General features: G+C 53.3%; 8 protein-coding genes across 8 annotated transcripts; 4 read left to right on the top strand and 4 right to left on the bottom strand.

The window, feature by feature from the left end:
* Window positions 1–73: 73 nt before the first annotated feature.
* Window positions 74–361, top strand: VDAG_03734 (uncharacterized protein; the record flags this gene model as incomplete). Its single annotated transcript, XM_009653818.1, has 1 exon — window positions 74–361. One exon carries the CDS (start codon window positions 74–76, stop codon window positions 359–361), a length of 288 nt encoding a protein of 95 aa, XP_009652113.1.
* A 2,433-nt stretch (window positions 362–2,794) lies between these two features.
* Window positions 2,795–3,325, top strand: VDAG_03733 (uncharacterized protein; the record flags this gene model as incomplete). The annotated part of the gene is made up of 1 exon (XM_009653817.1): window positions 2,795–3,325. One exon carries the CDS (start codon window positions 2,795–2,797, stop codon window positions 3,323–3,325), a length of 531 nt encoding a protein of 176 aa, XP_009652112.1.
* A 1,799-nt stretch (window positions 3,326–5,124) lies between these two features.
* Window positions 5,125–6,031, top strand: VDAG_03732 (uncharacterized protein). Its single transcript, XM_009653816.1, has one exon. The coding sequence runs from the start codon at window positions 5,182–5,184 to the stop codon at window positions 5,623–5,625; it is 444 nt and encodes a 147-aa protein (XP_009652111.1). The 5' UTR covers window positions 5,125–5,181; the 3' UTR covers window positions 5,626–6,031.
* A 3,021-nt stretch (window positions 6,032–9,052) lies between these two features.
* VDAG_03731 (uncharacterized protein) lies at window positions 9,053–10,467 on the bottom strand (the record flags this gene model as incomplete). Its single annotated transcript, XM_009653815.1, has 5 exons — window positions 9,053–9,527; window positions 9,593–9,828; window positions 9,901–9,978; window positions 10,120–10,142; window positions 10,245–10,467. The coding sequence occupies 5 exons, from the start codon at window positions 10,465–10,467 to the stop codon at window positions 9,053–9,055; spliced, it is 1,035 nt and encodes a 344-aa protein (XP_009652110.1).
* A 1,002-nt stretch (window positions 10,468–11,469) lies between these two features.
* On the bottom strand, window positions 11,470–14,010 carry VDAG_03730 (uncharacterized protein; the record flags this gene model as incomplete). Its single annotated transcript, XM_009653814.1, has 1 exon — window positions 11,470–14,010. One exon carries the CDS (start codon window positions 14,008–14,010, stop codon window positions 11,470–11,472), a length of 2,541 nt encoding a protein of 846 aa, XP_009652109.1.
* Window positions 14,011–14,223: 213 nt separating this feature from the next.
* VDAG_03729 (glutathione S-transferase I) lies at window positions 14,224–15,682 on the bottom strand. The gene is made up of 3 exons (XM_009653813.1): window positions 15,267–15,682; window positions 14,831–15,216; window positions 14,224–14,770 (listed from the first exon to the last, which is right to left on the bottom strand). Exons 1-3 carry the CDS (start codon window positions 15,302–15,304, stop codon window positions 14,385–14,387), a joined length of 810 nt encoding a protein of 269 aa, XP_009652108.1. The 5' UTR covers window positions 15,305–15,682; the 3' UTR covers window positions 14,224–14,384.
* Window positions 15,683–15,954: 272 nt separating this feature from the next.
* VDAG_03728 (uncharacterized protein) lies at window positions 15,955–16,579 on the top strand. Its single transcript, XM_009653812.1, has 4 exons — window positions 15,955–16,088; window positions 16,145–16,180; window positions 16,243–16,358; window positions 16,414–16,579. Exons 1-4 carry the CDS (start codon window positions 16,064–16,066, stop codon window positions 16,465–16,467), a joined length of 231 nt encoding a protein of 76 aa, XP_009652107.1. The 5' UTR covers window positions 15,955–16,063; the 3' UTR covers window positions 16,468–16,579.
* Window positions 16,580–16,737: 158 nt separating this feature from the next.
* VDAG_03727 (uncharacterized protein) lies at window positions 16,738–17,421 on the bottom strand (the record flags this gene model as incomplete). Its single annotated transcript, XM_009653811.1, has 1 exon — window positions 16,738–17,421. The coding sequence occupies one exon, from the start codon at window positions 17,419–17,421 to the stop codon at window positions 16,738–16,740; it is 684 nt and encodes a 227-aa protein (XP_009652106.1).
* Window positions 17,422–17,867: the final 446 nt, after the last annotated feature.

The raw sequence follows: 17,867 nt of genomic DNA, 5'->3' as shown, positions 1-17,867 counted from the left end.
CTCGACGACGACCGCCTTTACGCTGTCGCAGCTGCAGGCCCTGCGCGCGCTGTCGACGTCTCTGACCAATCTCATGCCCGATCTGGCCGGCCGGGGCGACGAGAACGGGGACGACGACAGGAGGAAGGGCTGGCGGCGCGAGCGGGTCGAGTACGTTGAGGTGGCGACGAGGAAGCACCTCGAGAACGTGCGTGGGCTCGAGCTCGGCGAGAATGGCGAGGTCCGCGATGGCGAATGGCAGGGCGAGGGCAAAAAGTTGGCCAAGGGCGAGGTCGAGGGCCTTGAGAATATTGCCGCTGCGCTTGGCGGCGGCAGCGGCGAGGCGTCTTCAAGAAAGGAGGACGAGATGGACGAGTCTTGAAGTTGGACGGAAATCTGCCCAACGAGGTATAAAACTTACGACGGACGTATCCAACGGACGGTGGCTTGAGGCCAGGGCAAGGCATACAGCAAGGGTTTCCGCAAAGGACGCGTATCGGCACCTCAGTGAGCCGAGGAGAAACACTTCGCCTTGCAAGCCGCCGCTAGAACGGACACTACTGCAACGGCACCAGTTCGCCAAAGCATCGCAAAAGAAGTTGCAACCCCGGGCAAATACTCAACTCGACGCATGAGAAGATGTGGCTTGATGGCAACGGACAGGGGTGGGGGTCAATACGCTGAGCGGGCCAGAGCTCGGCTGATTCCACTCAGGATGTCCGGGCATCAGAATCAGCCATCCCATCAACAATCACGGCTGTCAGGAAGCAGAGGCAGAAGTCGGAACCGCTGGATGGGGAACGCAGGGCCAACATGGGGTGGCGACTCGTAACAGGCGCAGCTGAACGGGGTGCAATGGCGAGAGGAGGGTCTTGCAGCATCCCAAGGTGACATGGAATTTTACGCATCAGCTCAATAAATCTTTACGATATGTTCATGATTATCGGTGCAGTGCTTCTGAGCATGTGTCTTCATACTTGTCTAAATTCTTGTCCCTCCCGGGTTCCAAGTATGGTTCTCTCTTGCCATCGCTTATGACCTTTCTCGCGGAACCATTGGCCCAGTCTCCAGGCTCCTCCCGTTATCTGCCTCGGAAGGAAATATTACGAGACAACTCGATCATGTCATGTTACCAGTGGATCCTCATTAACAGCAGACGCTAGCATTCCGGTTTTACCTGCGGAAACTTGCAGTCACTTTCATGACAAGATTCAGCTCACGAATGAATACTTATCTTGTTCCTTGTTTCGAATCGAACTCGATATACTCGGAATAAGCTCCGACGCTTGGGAAGAGATCGGCATTTTTTGCACGGCCTAGATTTTTCCAGTACCGTGGGCCGTCGGTAGCGCCCATGTAAAGAGTGAACACCCAGTCGACTCACAGGGTCTACGTTCATAACGATAAGGACTCATGTATGGTCTCCTCGACGAGAACCGACCAGACTTGCATCTCGGTTATGTTGTTGCTGTCTTCCCAAAACATGATTGAGAGCTTAGATGATGCCAAAGTGCTGACGACGGACATGCTGGGTATAATCCAGCTGAGTTTTTAATACGGGGTGTATTCATTAATTGCTATCAGGATTTGGCTAGACATGCCAGCGTCGTGCCGTCGAGTAACTCATCGTCAGAAGATGTTATCAGACACGCATATTGGGCTTTTAGTTTGTTATTTCTCTGCAGCTATGAGCTGCACAATGCCCTTTTCAAGCATATACGACTATACCTATTGGAAAACTCGGGATCCAGTAGGTAGATCAGAATCTCTCGATAAGCTTTCCACGTAGGGATCCACCAATTCGCGTCGCGCCGTCCCGCATCAAGACTAACTCGCCTACGATCAACCTAGTGCCATGCTTCAATAAAACAGTAAATGATTTCCAATACAATGATCACCCGCTTCCATTAACGTCGTATAGTAGGACCCGAAATCGCCGTCCTCTGCTTTCACTTTCGTCGACTATCTCCGCATAGACATTGTAGTTCTTGGCATATCACGAGAGCACGCTGGCACTGTGTAGGGACTCCTCAACAAGGTCCATTTCTGGATCCCAAGCATACTAACGCTCGGATAGGTCGATAATGCATTTATCCAAGTTGAGCACGTGTCACCACGGAATTGAACAAAGTGGATTGATTGTTGTTAAGGTACAAAAGGAGACTTCCAGAAGTCCAAACGAAGGTAATTGGTCAGATCCAGCATCGGTAAGGAGTCTTACCGGGGCGATAACGACAGAACAAATGCATCAAATGAGGACTCCACATTTGGGATGAAAGTACTCCTGGGTCACAGAACAGAACCTTGCCTGATCGGCAACACAAGGTTACTGTTCCCTCCCTCCGTCACAGAACACTCCACTTCCCCATTTCACGTCGCGTACAGTAGTATCTGGCGGCCAACGGTTCTCCGCGCATACACTGTCCGTCAACACCCTCGTTCAGTTACTTCTGCGAGCGCGCTCCTCACGCATTAGGATAACCCCTTACACCGCATCCATCGCCCACCTGCGACCTGGATCAAGCTGTGCATCACCAGCTCCAACTCCCTCCCCTTAGTCGCTTGTCGGCTACAGGGCCAGCATCAATTCAAACGGCTCGGCTCCGTCTTAGTTCACTCGTTATCCGATGTTCTGGGGTCGAGGGCCAGTTACATTTAAGGCGCCTATGTATTCTATCATCATTCCCATCCTGTCTACTGTCATGTCTCATAACTATTCAGTGCCCTACCTCATCACTCTTACTCCCTTCGACATAAAATCAAACTTCGTTCTAACCACGATCGCTCCGTAAAAGATACATCTCCCAGCATTCAGATGAATTCCACCGGTTCCGAGATTAAGGACGAGGCTTCTACCCCTTCATCAGACAACCATGTTCTCAACGACTCCAGGCCCGCCTCGTCAGCCAAATCAAGTCATCTCCAGACCGCTCTGAAATCCTTGCTCGTAGTGTCCGCTTCCAGGGCCCCTATCAACAACTCTCAACTGGAAGGTGACGATGTCCTCTCTCCACCGCCTGACCATATCCTGAGTCCAACGCACGACGACCAGGCCTCGGGCGATGTGATTGTCGTGAGCTCTAGCCGCAATAGCTCTAAAGAGTCCTCACCATTTCGCGTTATTTCTCATCAAGAGAGCGAGACCATTAGCGATGCTGAGAAGGATTTGCAGTATTACCCTCAAACATTCCCTGATTCTCAGCACAAGAGACAGCTCGCCACGCCGAACATTCCTCTAGGTGATGAGGAAGAAGGTAGCGTACCCCTCGACATGCCCATCACTCTTTCTAATCCCGTCCGCCGCCTTATAGGAGCTGATTCTACGACAGTTGTCCTAGAATACTAGCATGACTCTCAGCATCCTGATGAGGCCGAAAAGCACTCAGTAATTAGCTTCATTAATATACGCGGACGACTACGGATGAGAATCGCTAATATCAACCGCATACGCCGACCTATTAACACCAAGAAGTACCACTTGCCCCCAGGGCCTAGCGGAAGCTACTTGGCCTTTAAGCGTGTAGTTTTCGAGCCCTAGCTTATCGGTCTAAACCATTACCACATCAAGGAGTTTGTGAAGCAGAGGGTTAGCATTAAGGGAGAATCCCCTAGAATCAAGCGGCAGAACGACATGCTAGCCGTTGCCGAGGCACGACGCCGCTTGGAAAGCAAACCGGCCCCGGAGACCGCTGCTATGCCGGCTATGGCTCATGGGCTTACGATCCCTGAAGATACCGTGATTTGCATCCACCTTGAGATTGCAAAGCGTCGCAAGCTAGGCCCCAACCACCAAAGTGGCGTTTGCACCATCAACGGTGGAGGACCCGTTATAGCTACGTAATTGCCCCCTGAACGGCAGCCACACGCGGGTTGTCCTCCAGCCCAGGAGCCGCCTCCAATGCATACCTCGGGAGGTCTCCGACGCAGTCTTATGGGCTAAACTGAGTCGAACGAGGAATTCTCCCCCGTGCCTGTATTTGAGGCGCTATGGGGCACTCGGCCTACAAGAATTATTGTCGGGTACTAGAAGCCCAGCAATGCTCCCAGCAAGCGCGATCATCACGCCATTCTCGGCGTTCTTGGCACAAACGACATATTCAGAGTCAAAATTGTTCGCGAGACACGGGATAGTCGCTACGTGGACGGAAACTTTCCCGTCGGTGCAGGCGCTCTCTGGATTCAGTGGCCTGAGATGCATCAAATGAGGACTCCACGTTTGGGATGAAAGTACTCCTGAGTCACAGAACAGAACCTTGCCTGATCGGCAACACATATAAGGCTTCGATACAAGAATCGGCGCCAACATGTGAAAATGACGGTATAGTGTAGTCATTCTTAAAACTAACCCTATGACGATGCCTCTGGAAGTTGCTTTTGCTTTAGTGCAGATGACTAGCCCGTCTCTGCTACCCCTCCGTCAGGTTGGGTGCCACCGATGTGTCTGCTGGCGGTTCACCCTCAGGGCCACCTTGGCTTTACCGTCGCGCATCGGCATGGGTCTCCGGTCCGACCCCCTTCAGCTGTTTCTGATGTCAGATTCGAGTTGCCAAAAAGACATGGGAAAGCCACCTTCGGTCCGGTCCAGGTCATCTGCCTCCGGCCATTTGTTAAGATGATACTCGGCTTCTCATTCGGACTAGAGATGGGCCAGCCGACAGACATGTCCTTCTTCCCCGAGACTAAGACACACCCTTGGTTCCACATCCAAGTCCCGTAAAAGTTAGTGGCAGTCCCTCACAGGAATCTCTTTCCCCCTCCATTTGCAACAACATTCTCGGGTGGCAACCTCAAGCCTTCCTGCCCCAAGCAAACGCATCACTGCCTTATTTCCAAGGCTCAATTATCCTCTACTTATCCGAGAGCTTCGTGCGAGAACATCAATGGGAGATCCATATCTGTAGAGTTGCAAGCAGCGCAGGGGATCAGCCCGATCAAACAGCACATCTGAGGACACGAGCCTACCTTGACTAGAGATTCACATGTAATTGTTACGAGCTTCTACCTAGGAAGAGATAGAGTTTTTTTATGGCGTCTTTATTGCATCACTATCACATGTCGATATATCTTATGAACGGAATAAGTCTAATTTTAGTACTGCCATAGTTTATATAACCTTGGAACAGAACCTAGGACTTGAACTTGAATAATATCGAAAGACTGCATCCAACATCAAGCTCGTTTCCTTTCCTTTACATATCTACTATGGCTGCAAAATTCGTTTCCCGAATTTCCGGGACCAGCGCCGTGCTCGAGAGAGCTTCCTGGTCGGCTTTTCGGCAATCCCAAACCAGTACAATCAGACCGACCGCCGCCAACCTAGCGGACTTCGTGCACTTCGTTATCCCCACACCATTCATAATGGATGGCGATAACATGAAGTCAATGGAAGCCCAGGTTCGTTTTGTAACTGGTAGTGGTGCAAGAGTTACGCGTATCCTGGTCTTCGATGGCGAGACCCAGCGGTATGCTCAAACTTTTGATCCGGGTTTGCAACACCAAAATATGAGGGTCCGTGATATCAACATCCAAGGTGACCCTCGTGTTACGAATTCACTCGTCATCTCACTGCGGGTGGTCTTTTCGGGGACTGGGCCGGATGACTTCATCAGATTTAGTTGGGCTGCAATCCATTTTGACAATGTGTAAGGCTGCTATTTGGCTGATTCATGTCGTGGGTTATCATATGAGTAAGTCCCCTTCCTATAATGGAAGAAGCCCTAGCGCTTATGGGAGCCAGGTTTGTGGTGATTGAGTGGAAGGCTGTGACCTTGTTTTCATCACAATTATCGAGCCAGACAAGTGCCCGCTGTGCTATAATATCGATAAGAAGAAGCGGCGACTGGAAAAAATGGCGGCGGACATTGACGGATGGTATAGGGAAGGCAATCGAACAGCCACAATAGGAAGGACGCTGTCTGATCGAGGGGCCGTGAAAGCTGAAAAGGCAAACATGGACCGATGTCACCATTTGAGGGTGACCTGTCAGGATCTGGAACCAAGACGAAGAAACACAGGCATATAACTATCATGAATTATCACGAGTTGAATGGCTGAAGAGCACTCTCCAGTCAGTTCAGTGGTTATTTCAGGTCCGCACATAGCTGCCAACGGAGTTGATCCGACTTGTCGCCAGGGCCGAGTTATGGGGCCTCCGTGGCTCGACGCTCGCACTCTCATGAAGAAGGTTGGCTTATCTCGGTGGGACTCCGTTTCCACAGGTCTCACCACCGGCATCATCCCCATCCGACCATGGCTCGCCACCGTATTGCCACCCTGACCCCGAATATCGACGCCGCTGAAAGTCGGCCCCCTTTATATAATACTGGTATGGTATTCGGAATACCTGCCGACTCTGATAGCCTGTTTGGGTCCTCACCGAGCCCTTCGATCGCTGCTAATAACACAGTTACTAGCCAACTAACTCCCAAAAGACACCAACCTGCCATCGCACCTACCCGACTTCTATTACTAACTCCGTGATTAGGATCCGGATCTAACTTATAATAAATAACCTCTGATATATATGTACTACTCTATCAAAATAGAAATTGATACTGCGGAATAGGAAAAGAGCTCGCCCTTTACGTCTCCTTCGCCGACAACGAGGGCTTTGTTAAGTATGAGTCGACTGACCTAGCCTGGCGCCAAGACACCGAAGCCGAGGAAAACTCGCCGCTGTCGACCTCTGGTACGCCCCGTCTAATCACTAACAGAAAGCGCACGCGCCACCGAATCTTTACATGTCAAGGGAACAGAGCAGGGCGATCGGGCACAAGGTCACGGGATTCTATTCGAACAGAAGCGAGGGCGTACTTCGCAAAATAGCAAAAGGGGCAAATCGGGGCAGCTGGTAACGGGGTCCAAATCCGTAGCCACGAGGATATTAATGGGGTCTCTGGTCCATGCTTGCCCATCAACGAGAGCACAGACGGATCGTCGGGTTGTCGAGTTGTCCGTGCGTTTCCGGCAGTGCCGACCTGAGAATTACAAGTTTACTGGCTAGGGAGCAACGCGGGTACCCAAGCTGAGGGACAGGTTCATGGATCAATGCCTCCCGGCCAGAATTAGCAATCACACGACGATGCCACGATCAGATGAAAACATGCGCATACGAGATGCAACAGTCCGACCCCCGTGCCGCCCGAGCTCTCCGTCGGTCAGGTACCCTGCATCCATGACCAGTCGCGCTCTCCTCGCCTGCAAGCCTCCATGCAACCGACCAAGTGGCGACAGGTCAACTATGCAAAATCTCCGGCCAACCCCATCCGAGCTTCGTAGACTAACGCAGACGCGGTCTCGCCTATAATGCCGAGGTGAATATATGCCGACATGAATATATGCAACGCAATCAGCTAGACGTAGTTCCTCCGCTACTTCCACCAGAGTCAGCAGGTCCCTGTGATGACTGGTCGACAAAGAACAACGGCGAGTGGTCGGAGCTAGACATTCGGGACCGACACTTGCTGGCGTTGGTCACAATAATGGGAACAGAGGTGATCCTGCTACCAGGAATTCAAGCTACTTCTCGCATCCTATCTAGCCCGAAGGACATGGACGTGTCCCTCAGCTTGGTGCCCGCTTTCCCCCCTGGGCCGCAAGTACGTAGTCCTCAGATCTGGCATCGGCGGAGAGGCACCGGCACTATAATTGTTCGTCTGCCCCCTCGCTATTGGATAAGTTCGGAGTAGTTTCCTCGCTAACTTCTTCGAGGCCCTCGGATCTGGACTCTGTCGCTAGCTGCCTGTCGCTATCCATCATGGTCCTCCCCGGGCGACGCTCTCTTCTCTGCTTAAAACGGAAACCCGTTACCTTATGACTAATCGATCTCACTAGGTGCTCCGACAGGAGAAGGGTCGGAGGTTTGTGTGCTTTCTGCTTGTTATTAGAGAAGGTAGTAGAAACGGACGGAGGAGGGGCGAGCTCCTACCTCTCGCCGGCGTTCTTTGTGGACTAGGCGTCGTAGGGACCTGCTGGCTCTGGTGGAAGTACCGGAGGAACTACGTCTGGTTGATTGCGCATGTATTCGTGTGAGTGACCCGCGCGATTATTGCAAGCGATGGTTGACTAGCACTATCCACGAGAGGACACCACCGGGCCTATTCGAGTATATCAGGCAGACCTTTACCATCTGCAGCAGTAGGCCTATCTAGCATCCAACAACACAATTAGGGTTGCGCAATCGACAACAACTACCACACAATACAGATTAACTGACTTGGTGAGTGGAGAGACCAGGACCAAGGAGAAAACCACAGTGGAAGTGATTTGGGCCGCAGATACAAGCACTTTTCTAAACTGATCGTTTTTGGAAGATTAAGGTGTGAAGTCGTTGGAGATGACGATGGCTGTCATAACTTACTCACTGGCCGGTTACATGGCAGGTGACAAATATCAAATCGGCTCCCCTCCGAGACGGGCAACCGTATTGGAATACGCAATTCATGACAGCAGACAGCGAACAGTAGAGAGCCTCATGTAGCATCGCAGGCGATGCACACGCGTCATGGGCTGTTGTGTGCTTCATCAATACCCTTTGTTGTCTTCTGGAAAGATTGCCCATTATCTTTCGTGGAGAAAATGCGTTTGAAGATGGAGGGTTGGGGAATCCCTAATGGGTCGCCCACTCGCCCGTAGGGTACATTAACGTAAGTCTCACTTTATGAAAATTGTGTGAATAGCCCAAGTCAGAGTTTTCCTTAAGAATCTCTTTCTCTTCTCGTAAACAATCATTCTACCCAAGTGGCACTCGACCTCGTTCGTACGCTTGTCCCGTCACAGTACCGGACCCCGTAACACTAGGTGAATGCCCGTGCCACTGAAGTTGCCCAAAGAAGTAGAGCCGGGCTGCGTCCCAAGCGAGGGTGCAATGCCGCCATACCGGCGGCTTAGAACAGAACAAGAGCTCCATCGTTCGGACTTCTCACTGCTGGCTAGATCCAGCGACAGGACGTAGCGAGTGTGCCGGTTGAGGCAGATAGAGGTCTATCGACAAAAGTCCTGCAGGTGCGGTATTGGCTTCTTCACCGGAGTCAATGCGCCCGCAGACAGCAGCTTTGAGGACATGAGCCTCACCCTATGGTAATTCCCCACCCCTTTCACTCTCGTTCCTTTCAGCCACTGCCCCCACGTTGGTCGAATCAAGACTGCTCAGCGAGCCGCTGCCGCCCCTGTATGACCCCCCCTGAGAATCTCCCTGACTGGTCCCAAAATAACCGATGTAAGGAGTGGCCGCATTAGTCAGACGATCGATATCGCCATGGTTAAACGCCGCCTTCACCTGGTCGCCCCCAGCCGGTGCCTTCGTGGTGTGCATCTCCAGGGTTGTTGTGACGGTCCCCCAAGCACTGCCTTTCCCATCCCTTCCAGCTTCCACCCAAGTAGGACCGTTAACCGTACGGTTTCTTTGAGTACCGTGGGACCGAGAATGAGAATATCCTTCAGACGGGCCTTGGTTGTCCTTGCTCTTCGCAATCTTGGCAATAAGCTCAGCCATCGACATTTCAATGTTGAGCTTGACAATATAAGCGAGCGGGTGAAACTGCATGTATCTAGAAGCGCGGATCCCCCGGTTGGTCAGAACGGTCCCCCCGGGTTGCGATCTGAGACGACTTACACGAAGGTATTCTTCAGGCTCATCATGCAGATAATGAGTACGTCCATGCTCAATGAGAACCCAATGATGAACATGTTAAACTTGACCAAGTTCCGGTATTTGCGGAGACCATGTTCAACAAGAATCCGTTGGACGATTATCATGAAGTAAACGTTGAGCGCCGCGTCGACGATGAGATACAAGATTTTCTCGCAACGATCCCACCACTCGTTGATTTCAATGTATCGCTCCGAAATCTATAGACGTGCAGGAATCCAGATGCAATATACGGAAATATTAATAGCTGTAATGAGGGTGGCGACGCCGACCTTGATGCGCCACGCGTGGGCTTTGTCGGTCAGAAGGATCGAGCATCTGTTGATGATAATCTGAAGAAGAAACTGGACCTAGTGCATGAGTTAGAGGGAGGGAGCGGCACGGAACAAGGATCTAAATTTAGACTGACTTGAAGAGCCCAAGTGGTGACTGGCGTGATAAAGATTCAGTCTCTAAATAACCATAATAATGAGGAACGGAGGGGAGCGTACGAATGCAGAAATAGAAGGCGAAACTATACGAGTGGAGGTCTTAGTGATGGCCGGGGTAGAGAAGTCGGATCCGGAAACTCACCTTGGTTGTATAACAGCCAGCAAATACATAAAACAAATGATACCGAAGGCAAGGCAGACGAAAATGTCGCCCCAAATCATCCAGACATACGCATTGTAGAATATGCCAAGGCCGTGACGTCTGTAGACTTGTGTAGTTTGTTTCATGGCCGTCCATGTCGTCAACCAGCCAATGCCGAGCGTGAAGCCCCAGGCGAGCGATGCAATGGCCAAGTCATAGCCGGTCACCTCCTCAAGAACGAAGTGCGAAGGAAGGAGTGTAATCATTGTGGTTTCACCAGAAAGATGGGAAGAAACACAAGAGGGACGGACTGAGCTACCGGACGACTTCTCGAACCGCTCGAGGATGCCAGAAGGCATCTTTAAGTAAGGAGACGGAAGGGGCAGAGAAAAGTGGCGGCCTGCGCTTTGATTGATTGTTTGCACATTGTGGCTGCTTCGAAGCTGTTTGTTGTTGGGGTGGATGCGCCTCCTTTGGCAAAGGTATCGATACATGAAAGAATCAATGCAATAGATTTTTGGCAATCATCTTCACATTTTGGTGTCGCGATTATCACTGATCAGCGTTTTCTTTTTGTTCAACGGTGGCGCTGGGCCGCATTTCTGGCCGCATAATGCTGTTGTATGGTGGTTGGTTGGCTGCAGTATTCTCCGGCCTTTCTCCCTCTTCCCATCGACCAGTCTCAGTGTGTATCCTCACGCCCTTCTGTTCGAAGGAAGTAAGGCAACGTAGTCAAGTAAAAAGGCATGTATACGCCTACAGACAAAAAGAAACAGTGCTTGATGTGGTTTTGAAATTTTGAGTCCCATACCGTAGCAATTCGAGATCCCGATCTTTGGGAGTAGGCTAGAAGTACAAAGTTGCTGCCCGGAATCATGTGCCTTTCTTCAGGCGTCAAATAAATGAACGAGGGTGCGGGTAGCAATACAGAATAATCGCAACAAGCAAAAGAAACATACTCCGTCCCTCGGAATGCAGTGAAAATATTCAGAAGCTGCATAGTTGCCACAGTTGTCACTCCCCGGTTGCTCCTCTTACTATGCTGTGACACTCTCATCGCCAGGCTGATGGCTGTAGGGAGTGACTTAGGAGAACAGGACGCTGCCGCATCTCAGCTCGGTTTGAGTGCATACACCTCTAGCCACCAGATGACTAGGCCATGCGTCATGAACGCATCGGAGACTACACCTTTACAACGCGACTGACCCGGTTGACACCGAATTATACATTGGATTTCCATACACTATTCTACAGATACAACCGTCTTATCACGCCTCCTCCTGCATCAAGCCGCAGTCCCGAGCCACAAACCAAAAGGCCTGCTTATGATAGCGCCCATCTGGGTCCGCAGAGAGCGGCCGCGCTTGCTTCCTGACCGTGGTCACGAGCTTCTGGGCCTCCTCCCACTCGCGCGCCGCCGTCAGCGAGCGCAGGATGGGCTCGAGGACCGACAGCGAGGGCCAGATGCCCCAGTCGTCCATGTCGTAGAAGATTTCGAGGGCGGCGCGAACCTCGCCGGCGGTGTGGAAGTGGCGCATGACCGTCTCCCAGAAGATGCGGTCCGTCAGCACGCGCGTGCGCGAGCGGCGGTCTGTGATGAGGGCGCGGATGGCGTCCCAGTCGCGGGGCCGGCGGGAGAAGTAGTACTCGAAGAGGATGGTACAGATTTGCGGCGATGGCTGCAGGCCCGAGGCACGGAGATGCGACAGAACGGCTTCGATGGGGACCTTGGCGCCGTCGCCAGAACGGACAAGAAGGTGTAGCATCTTGGCGTATGTCTGCTGGTTCGGTTCGAGACCGCAAGTGGCCATCTCGGCGAAGACGCGTCGAACAGTGACGCGCTGGACATCGGGGTCCTGCATAGACATCTCGGCGAGCGCCGTCTCGAGAATAATCGTAAAGGTGGCACTGTCCGGGTTGATGCCCGAGGTCTTCATGCTCGAGAGGATGTTGTCAGCCTCCTCCATGCGACCCTTCTTGAGCATGTAGCCGAGAAGCTTGTTGTAGGTGAATATGTCAGGCTCAATCCTCTGAGTGTTGGCCCACGCGAGGACGTCCTGGACAGAGCTCATACGGTCATTTCGAAGGAAACCTGAGATGGCAGCATTGACGCTGCTAATGTCTGGCTTCACAGCCTTGTGTTGAGTACCGTTGGCCACCGACTCCTCCCAAATAGCTTGCATCTCTGTCAACACCTTCATGCCAGCGTTGGGATTGCCCAAAGCGCCGTTAGCAGAGATCCTGCTCGACCAAATGTGGTGATCGAGCTCCATGCCAGACTCAACGACCTGGTTCCACAATAGTTGGACTGATCGAAGCCTCTTGGCAATCTTCCAGCCTTCCATCATGGAGGTATATGTCCTGATGGTCGGCACTAAACCAATGGTGTCCATGTACTCCATTGTCTGGTTCGTAAATGACTCCCAGAACTTGTCTCCGCCAGAACCGTGCTTGCTGCAGCACTGGTTGAGCACGTAGTCGAACAACTCGGGGCACTGCCTCAGCTTGTCGGCCCTGTCAGTATCGTTGACAGGATTTGTGAGTTCCTCCCAGGCCTCTCGCAATCCGTTGGCATCGTTGAGTTTGAAAAGTGTACTCAAGCGCTTGTGCCAGGCTGAATACGAGATGCGTTTGGTTGGCACCTTGACGTTGGCATGTGCCGTCTTGGTCGGCGAGTGAAACTCGATCGGCTGCTTTGGCTTGCTCTGAATGCGCGCTTGCAATGGCGCCCAGTCAATGCGTGGTGCGACGTATTCCCATAACGCCGGGTGTGCCGTGAAATGCGACTCGAGCCGGACTGCGTCGAAAGGCTGGACAAAAACTTTCAATTCCTTCTTCACTGCCTCAAGGGCCTCTGTAGACGCGGCGGGTTGCGCCCTGGGGTCCGACAGTAGGACGAATGTGGTGGCGAGGACCACGACCAGCTTCTTGGGATCTAGAGAGACGAGCAACGGGAACTCGACGTGGCAGTTGTAGAGCGGGTCGCTTATGTTTCGTGGATTTCGTGGTGTTGGGCGTCGTGTGTCAAGGCCGCGAGCCTTGTAGGCATGCCTCGAAAGAGACAGTCCCTTCCAGCACCCTAGCAAGTCTTCTAAAAGGTGCTGGTCGAAATGAGCATCAACCGAAGGGCTGCCAGCCGCGTTGGCCTCAGCTGGTGTTTTGGCGATGAGCCAGTTCAAAAGCCCGAGGAAGGGATCGAGGCGGCCCGGTGTCTTCATTCCAATCTCTGCCAACGTGCCACAAAGTTCTGAGGCCCTGGGCAGGGTCGGGTCATCGCATGCGTTGACCTTGGCTTCGAGAACCGCCCGTAACGCCTCGGTCGCCTTGCTGTAGGCAAACTGCGGCAATAGGCCGCTATCGGATTGGCGCAGAAGGGGAAGAATATCGTCAACGACACATGCGTACAACGCTGCAGCATAGGGTTCTTCCGGATTCTCCCTCGCGTTGTGCAGGATGGCGTCGATGTTCCGAGCTATCTGGTGAAGCTTCTGCGTGTCTGCTTCTGCCTGGGACTCGGATCGTCGGGCGCTGTTGATCGTGCTCTCGAACAGGTCGAGGGCTCGCCTCTTTGCATTGCCATCATTTGAGCCTCGGGGTATGCGTTCGGATGTGGCAGAGCTTGGTTTATGTGTCGGAACGGGCTTGTGTCGTACTGTCGCATCGTGGTTTGATCGGGTGGTTTCTGTCAAGTTACGGAACGTTGAAGCTGCAGGAACCGTCGACTGGTGGCGGACGGAGGCGCCCTTTGCTACCGTCTCGGCGAGGAGCCTCGATCGGCAGGTTGTGCATATCGTCCTCGCGGCAAACATTGCATCTTGTGGCGCAGAGCAGACAACACGACGAGTTGGAGGATTTTGCTGGGTTTGGATCGTCAAATCGCACCTGTAGAATTGACGTCGGTTGAAGCTGCCAGACTGGGATCCATCGTATTGACAGCTGCCACCAGGTGGCGTGCAAAACACAGGGAGCAAAAGGCATCTACTCGTCCTCACAAATACGGCGAGATTACGAAAGCTCAGATTGGTTGTTCATCAGATTGTAATCTATTGCATATCGCGCGTTCCTATGTTTCCCTCTTTTTTATTCAGCCATTTCAAATAGAGGCATCATTTTAAACTCAGATGCGGGATTCACGCCTGATCTCATCTAAGCATCTGTAACAATGGACAAATGAGAAGAGGCCTTACTTCTTCAAAGCCGCCGGCTCCTCAAACTCTCCATCGAGCTCTCGAATCTTGTCCGTCGAGCGCTTGTAACCAGGCTCCTGCTTGAGGCGCTGGATGTACTCAAAGACCTTGGGATGCGCCGCCTTGGCCGAGCCACCGGGCCACTCACCCATGGCATCAAAACGATGCTCGCCCGCGATGAGGGCAAAGCTAAGCAGTATGTCGGCCGCGGACAGCGTCTTACCGCAGATATAACTGCCTCCATCAGGCGCCGTCTCAAGCAGCTGCTCAATCATGGCAAGGTGCTTCTTGGCGTTGGGGAAGACAGCCATGGCGATGACCTTGTTGGCGGCGGCCGTCGTGATGGGACGGACGTAGAAGGGCACATTTGGGGATTTGAGCGCTGTAGCAAGTCAGTCACACTGCATATGCTTGCCTGTTCAGTCCTCCGAATGGGTCTCACATGAGATGATCAGCGTCATGACGAGGATGGGCATCAGGCTGCCCTCGACATAGTGCAGCAGATACTGGTACCGCATCCAGGCCTCCGTCTCTCCAGCGATCTGGTCCTCCCTGCCTTCCTTCCACTTCTGCGGGACGAGGCGCTGGCCCTCGGGGAAGTGGTCGCAGAGATACTGCGCGATGAAGCCGCTCTCTGCCAGCTTGACCGAGTCCGTGGAGCCAGGCGGGGTGATCTCGATGACAGGCGACTTGCCGAGCGGGTGGACCTTGGTCAGCTCAGGCGGTGCCAGCATTGTCTCCCTGCTACGATGGAACAGCTCGACGTCGTACTTGACGTTTAGTTCCTCGAGGAGCCATAAAATGTTTTGAGCGCGGGACTTGTTCAGCCTGAAAAGATGTTAGATCAGAAGCACAGCACGTGGTGGCGAACGGCGTACCAGTAGAGCTTTACATGGGCATCCTGTGCTTCAGCCATGACGTCTCTGTTTGCTATGGTCGTTTGTGTTTGAAGAAAGCCGTTACTGTATGTCGATTCCAAAACATGTACGAAGGAGACTGCGGACGCAGTCTTCCTTAAACAAGGTGAGATCACCCCTTCTGATGTGGCATCGCCTCCTAGCCCCGGCGCGCAATCTATCCGGGCAAGGTTGGAGCTTCATCGGCACTTAAGCCTTCATTCAGCCCCACCCTTGACATGTGCCTCGGCGCGAATGTTGATCGACAACTCTAGAGGTTGCTGAGGGTTCGCCTGTCATTCAACAAGATGCATCGTGAACTGATTATGCCTTGTGACTTGTGCCGTGCTTACAGTTGCCTGCAAGCTTGGACTTACCGTCACCGTCATCATGGTGGCGTATTTGAAGCCGTCATCAATCACAGGTTGTTTGGAGATTCTGCAAGTATTCGATGGGGCCAAGGAAGCTTGCGCACTGTACGATTGAGCGCTAGTTGCTGCTGAGTCACGCTTGAACATATGAGCTATTGTGTGATAACTGAGCGGCTCCCTCGCCGTAGCAAGGCTAAATACCGTGCTAAGAAGACTGTACGATAATTTGGCCTTGTTTCCCAGGCCTAAATCTTACGTAAGGAGCCTATCCTAACATCAGTCCAATGCATCAAGCATTCGAGACTGCTTCAATCTGACGACGAGATCGTGATTGACCCCCCACTGAACGTCGAACGACACCCAAATCACCAATCCACCTCCTCCGAGCGCGGCTCACTCGTCGACACAATGGCAGGCGGCGTACCCCACAACAGTGAGCGACAAGACGAGACCTACTCCGTCGACAAAGGCTAACATTCCTTCCTCCAGAAATGGCGATGGACCCGGCCATCATCAAGCTCGGGAGTACGTTCGAAAGCGACCGAGAATAATGTCGAGACAGAGAAGAAACTAACGCCAATTGACAGACATGCAGTCGCAGCGTCACCTCTACTTTCGCTGGACCAAGAGGACGGCGCGCGTCACCTTCATGTATGCCGTTGTCGTGCCCGTCATCATTGGGTTCATCGGTTACAAGACGGACGTGAGTGCTCGCAGCGCTGCCAATTGGTGCACTCGGAGACTGACTGTGTGACTAGGGACTCTGGGAGATGCGTGCGAAGCGCAAGGGCGACCTCCTCGCTGAGCGGTAGAGAACGAACGGAGCGATGGGGAAGGGTTGTAAATATCAGAGGGATAAGCAGAGCGGCAATCCAGTGCGGTGCCATGACAAAACAATTTTCTCGTTACAATCCACTCTTCCACAAATGGTGCACGTTGCTTTGCTGTGACGTGCAAATCGAGCCCGTCGTCGCCCATGCGGGCCAACGTGAAAATGGTAAATGGGGTATCGCGCGCCGTCCTCCGACCCAAACGCCAATTGAGAGCCCTGTTGTCCGTCCGCGTGTTCCTCCAAAGCAGCCTCAGCGGCCGCCTCTGCCCGCATTCCTCCCCCTGCCCCAGGCGCCGCGGTCAGGTCCGTCTGGCAGGGCCTCACCGCGCCTCCATTCGCCGTGAGGGACGCCGTGAGGGAACCCGCCCGCCCCCCAATCTCTGCCCCGACCGGCCCCCAGGTCACGCCGTCCGTGATGCGTCGGAGGACCGCCCGAGGGTCCTGCGCGAATATGACGGGTCGGCTCCGGCGCCACGGCACCATCTGGTAGCGGTGGCAGAATAGCGCACGAGACGTAATCACCGACGACAAACTTTGAGCCCTCCAGCGTCTGCAAGCCATCCTTGATCCCGCCTCGCTGCCGCACAGGCCAGACCCTGTCCGCTTCGTCCGTAGCATCGTCTGCAGCAGCCACGTCCAAGCCCGGCCCGCCATCGCCAATGACGACGCTGCCGAGGTCCTTCACCATGAAGCGTGGAGCTGTGTGGCTGGCGTTATCCATGCTGCGCGCGTCGGGGAAGATCAGGCGAAAGGCGAGTCGTGTTCCGACCGCCGGGTCTGGGAGAAGGGCGGGGCGTTCGGCGGCAAGCTGATGCGCCAGCTCGTCGAGGGTGCAACTGGGCCAGGTGTAGAGATCGAGAGACGGCGGGAGGGCGCGAGTGGCGAACTCGTCTGGTCTGGAGAATCGGTCAGTGGCAATCCTCCGTCGAACCATTGTGGAGGGGCTTGCCTGTGGAAGGCGCCGTGTCTGTAGAAGACGCGCAGCAGAAAAGGTGCCATGTCCTCGCGGTCGGGTTGGTGCGACGCCATGGCTTGGGAAGCCCTGCTGTGCCGAGGGGCCTAGCGTGCGGGGTTGCTGTGGGCTGGGACGATTGCGAGAAACTTTCAAGGCACGCAATTTCGGATATCCAAGACTATGAGACCATTCATAAACGATCTTTGAGTCCAGGGGCGCAGTGGGAAGCTTGGGTGAGAGTTGTCATGAACATGGGATCGCGGCTTCATTGCCAGTCGGATATGCAACGTAGTCCGGTTAGATGAATGACGTCGTCAGAAATATGCAGCTATCCATGTATCTTACTCCGACTTGCAGTTTGGCTTCACGAACTGAGGAACCCTTCCAGAAACACCGCCAAGACTTTCCCACGTTGTCAACCGAAT

The sequence above is a fragment of the Verticillium dahliae genome, genomic scaffold (genome assembly GCF_000150675.1).
Source record: "Verticillium dahliae VdLs.17 supercont1.6 genomic scaffold, whole genome shotgun sequence".
In the NCBI taxonomy this organism is placed as follows: domain Eukaryota; kingdom Fungi; phylum Ascomycota; class Sordariomycetes; order Glomerellales; family Plectosphaerellaceae; genus Verticillium; species Verticillium dahliae.
Note: the sequence above shows the minus strand (reverse complement) of the source record. Positions and strands in the feature narration are given on the sequence as shown.

Excerpts from the sequence above, each read along its gene's own strand:
- VDAG_03732 (XM_009653816.1), top strand. The coding sequence starts at position 5,182 with ATGGCTGCAAAATTCGTTTCCCGAATTTCCGGGACCAGCGCCGTGCTC.
- VDAG_03729 (XM_009653813.1), bottom strand. The coding sequence starts at position 15,304 with ATGGCTGAAGCACAGGATGCCCATGTAAAGCTCTACTG. Across the intron at positions 15,217-15,266 it reads GCCCATGTAAAGCTCTACTG|GCTGAACAAGTCCCGCGCTC; the intron begins GTACGCCGTTCG and ends ACATCTTTTCAG. Across the intron at positions 14,771-14,830 it reads CATGACGCTGATCATCTCAT|CGCTCAAATCCCCAAATGTG; the intron begins GTGAGACCCATT and ends GACTTGCTACAG.
- VDAG_03728 (XM_009653812.1), top strand. The coding sequence starts at position 16,064 with ATGGCAGGCGGCGTACCCCACAACA. Across the intron at positions 16,181-16,242 it reads GGCCATCATCAAGCTCGGGA|ACATGCAGTCGCAGCGTCAC; the intron begins GTACGTTCGAAA and ends GCCAATTGACAG. Across the intron at positions 16,359-16,413 it reads TCATCGGTTACAAGACGGAC|GGACTCTGGGAGATGCGTGC; the intron begins GTGAGTGCTCGC and ends CTGTGTGACTAG.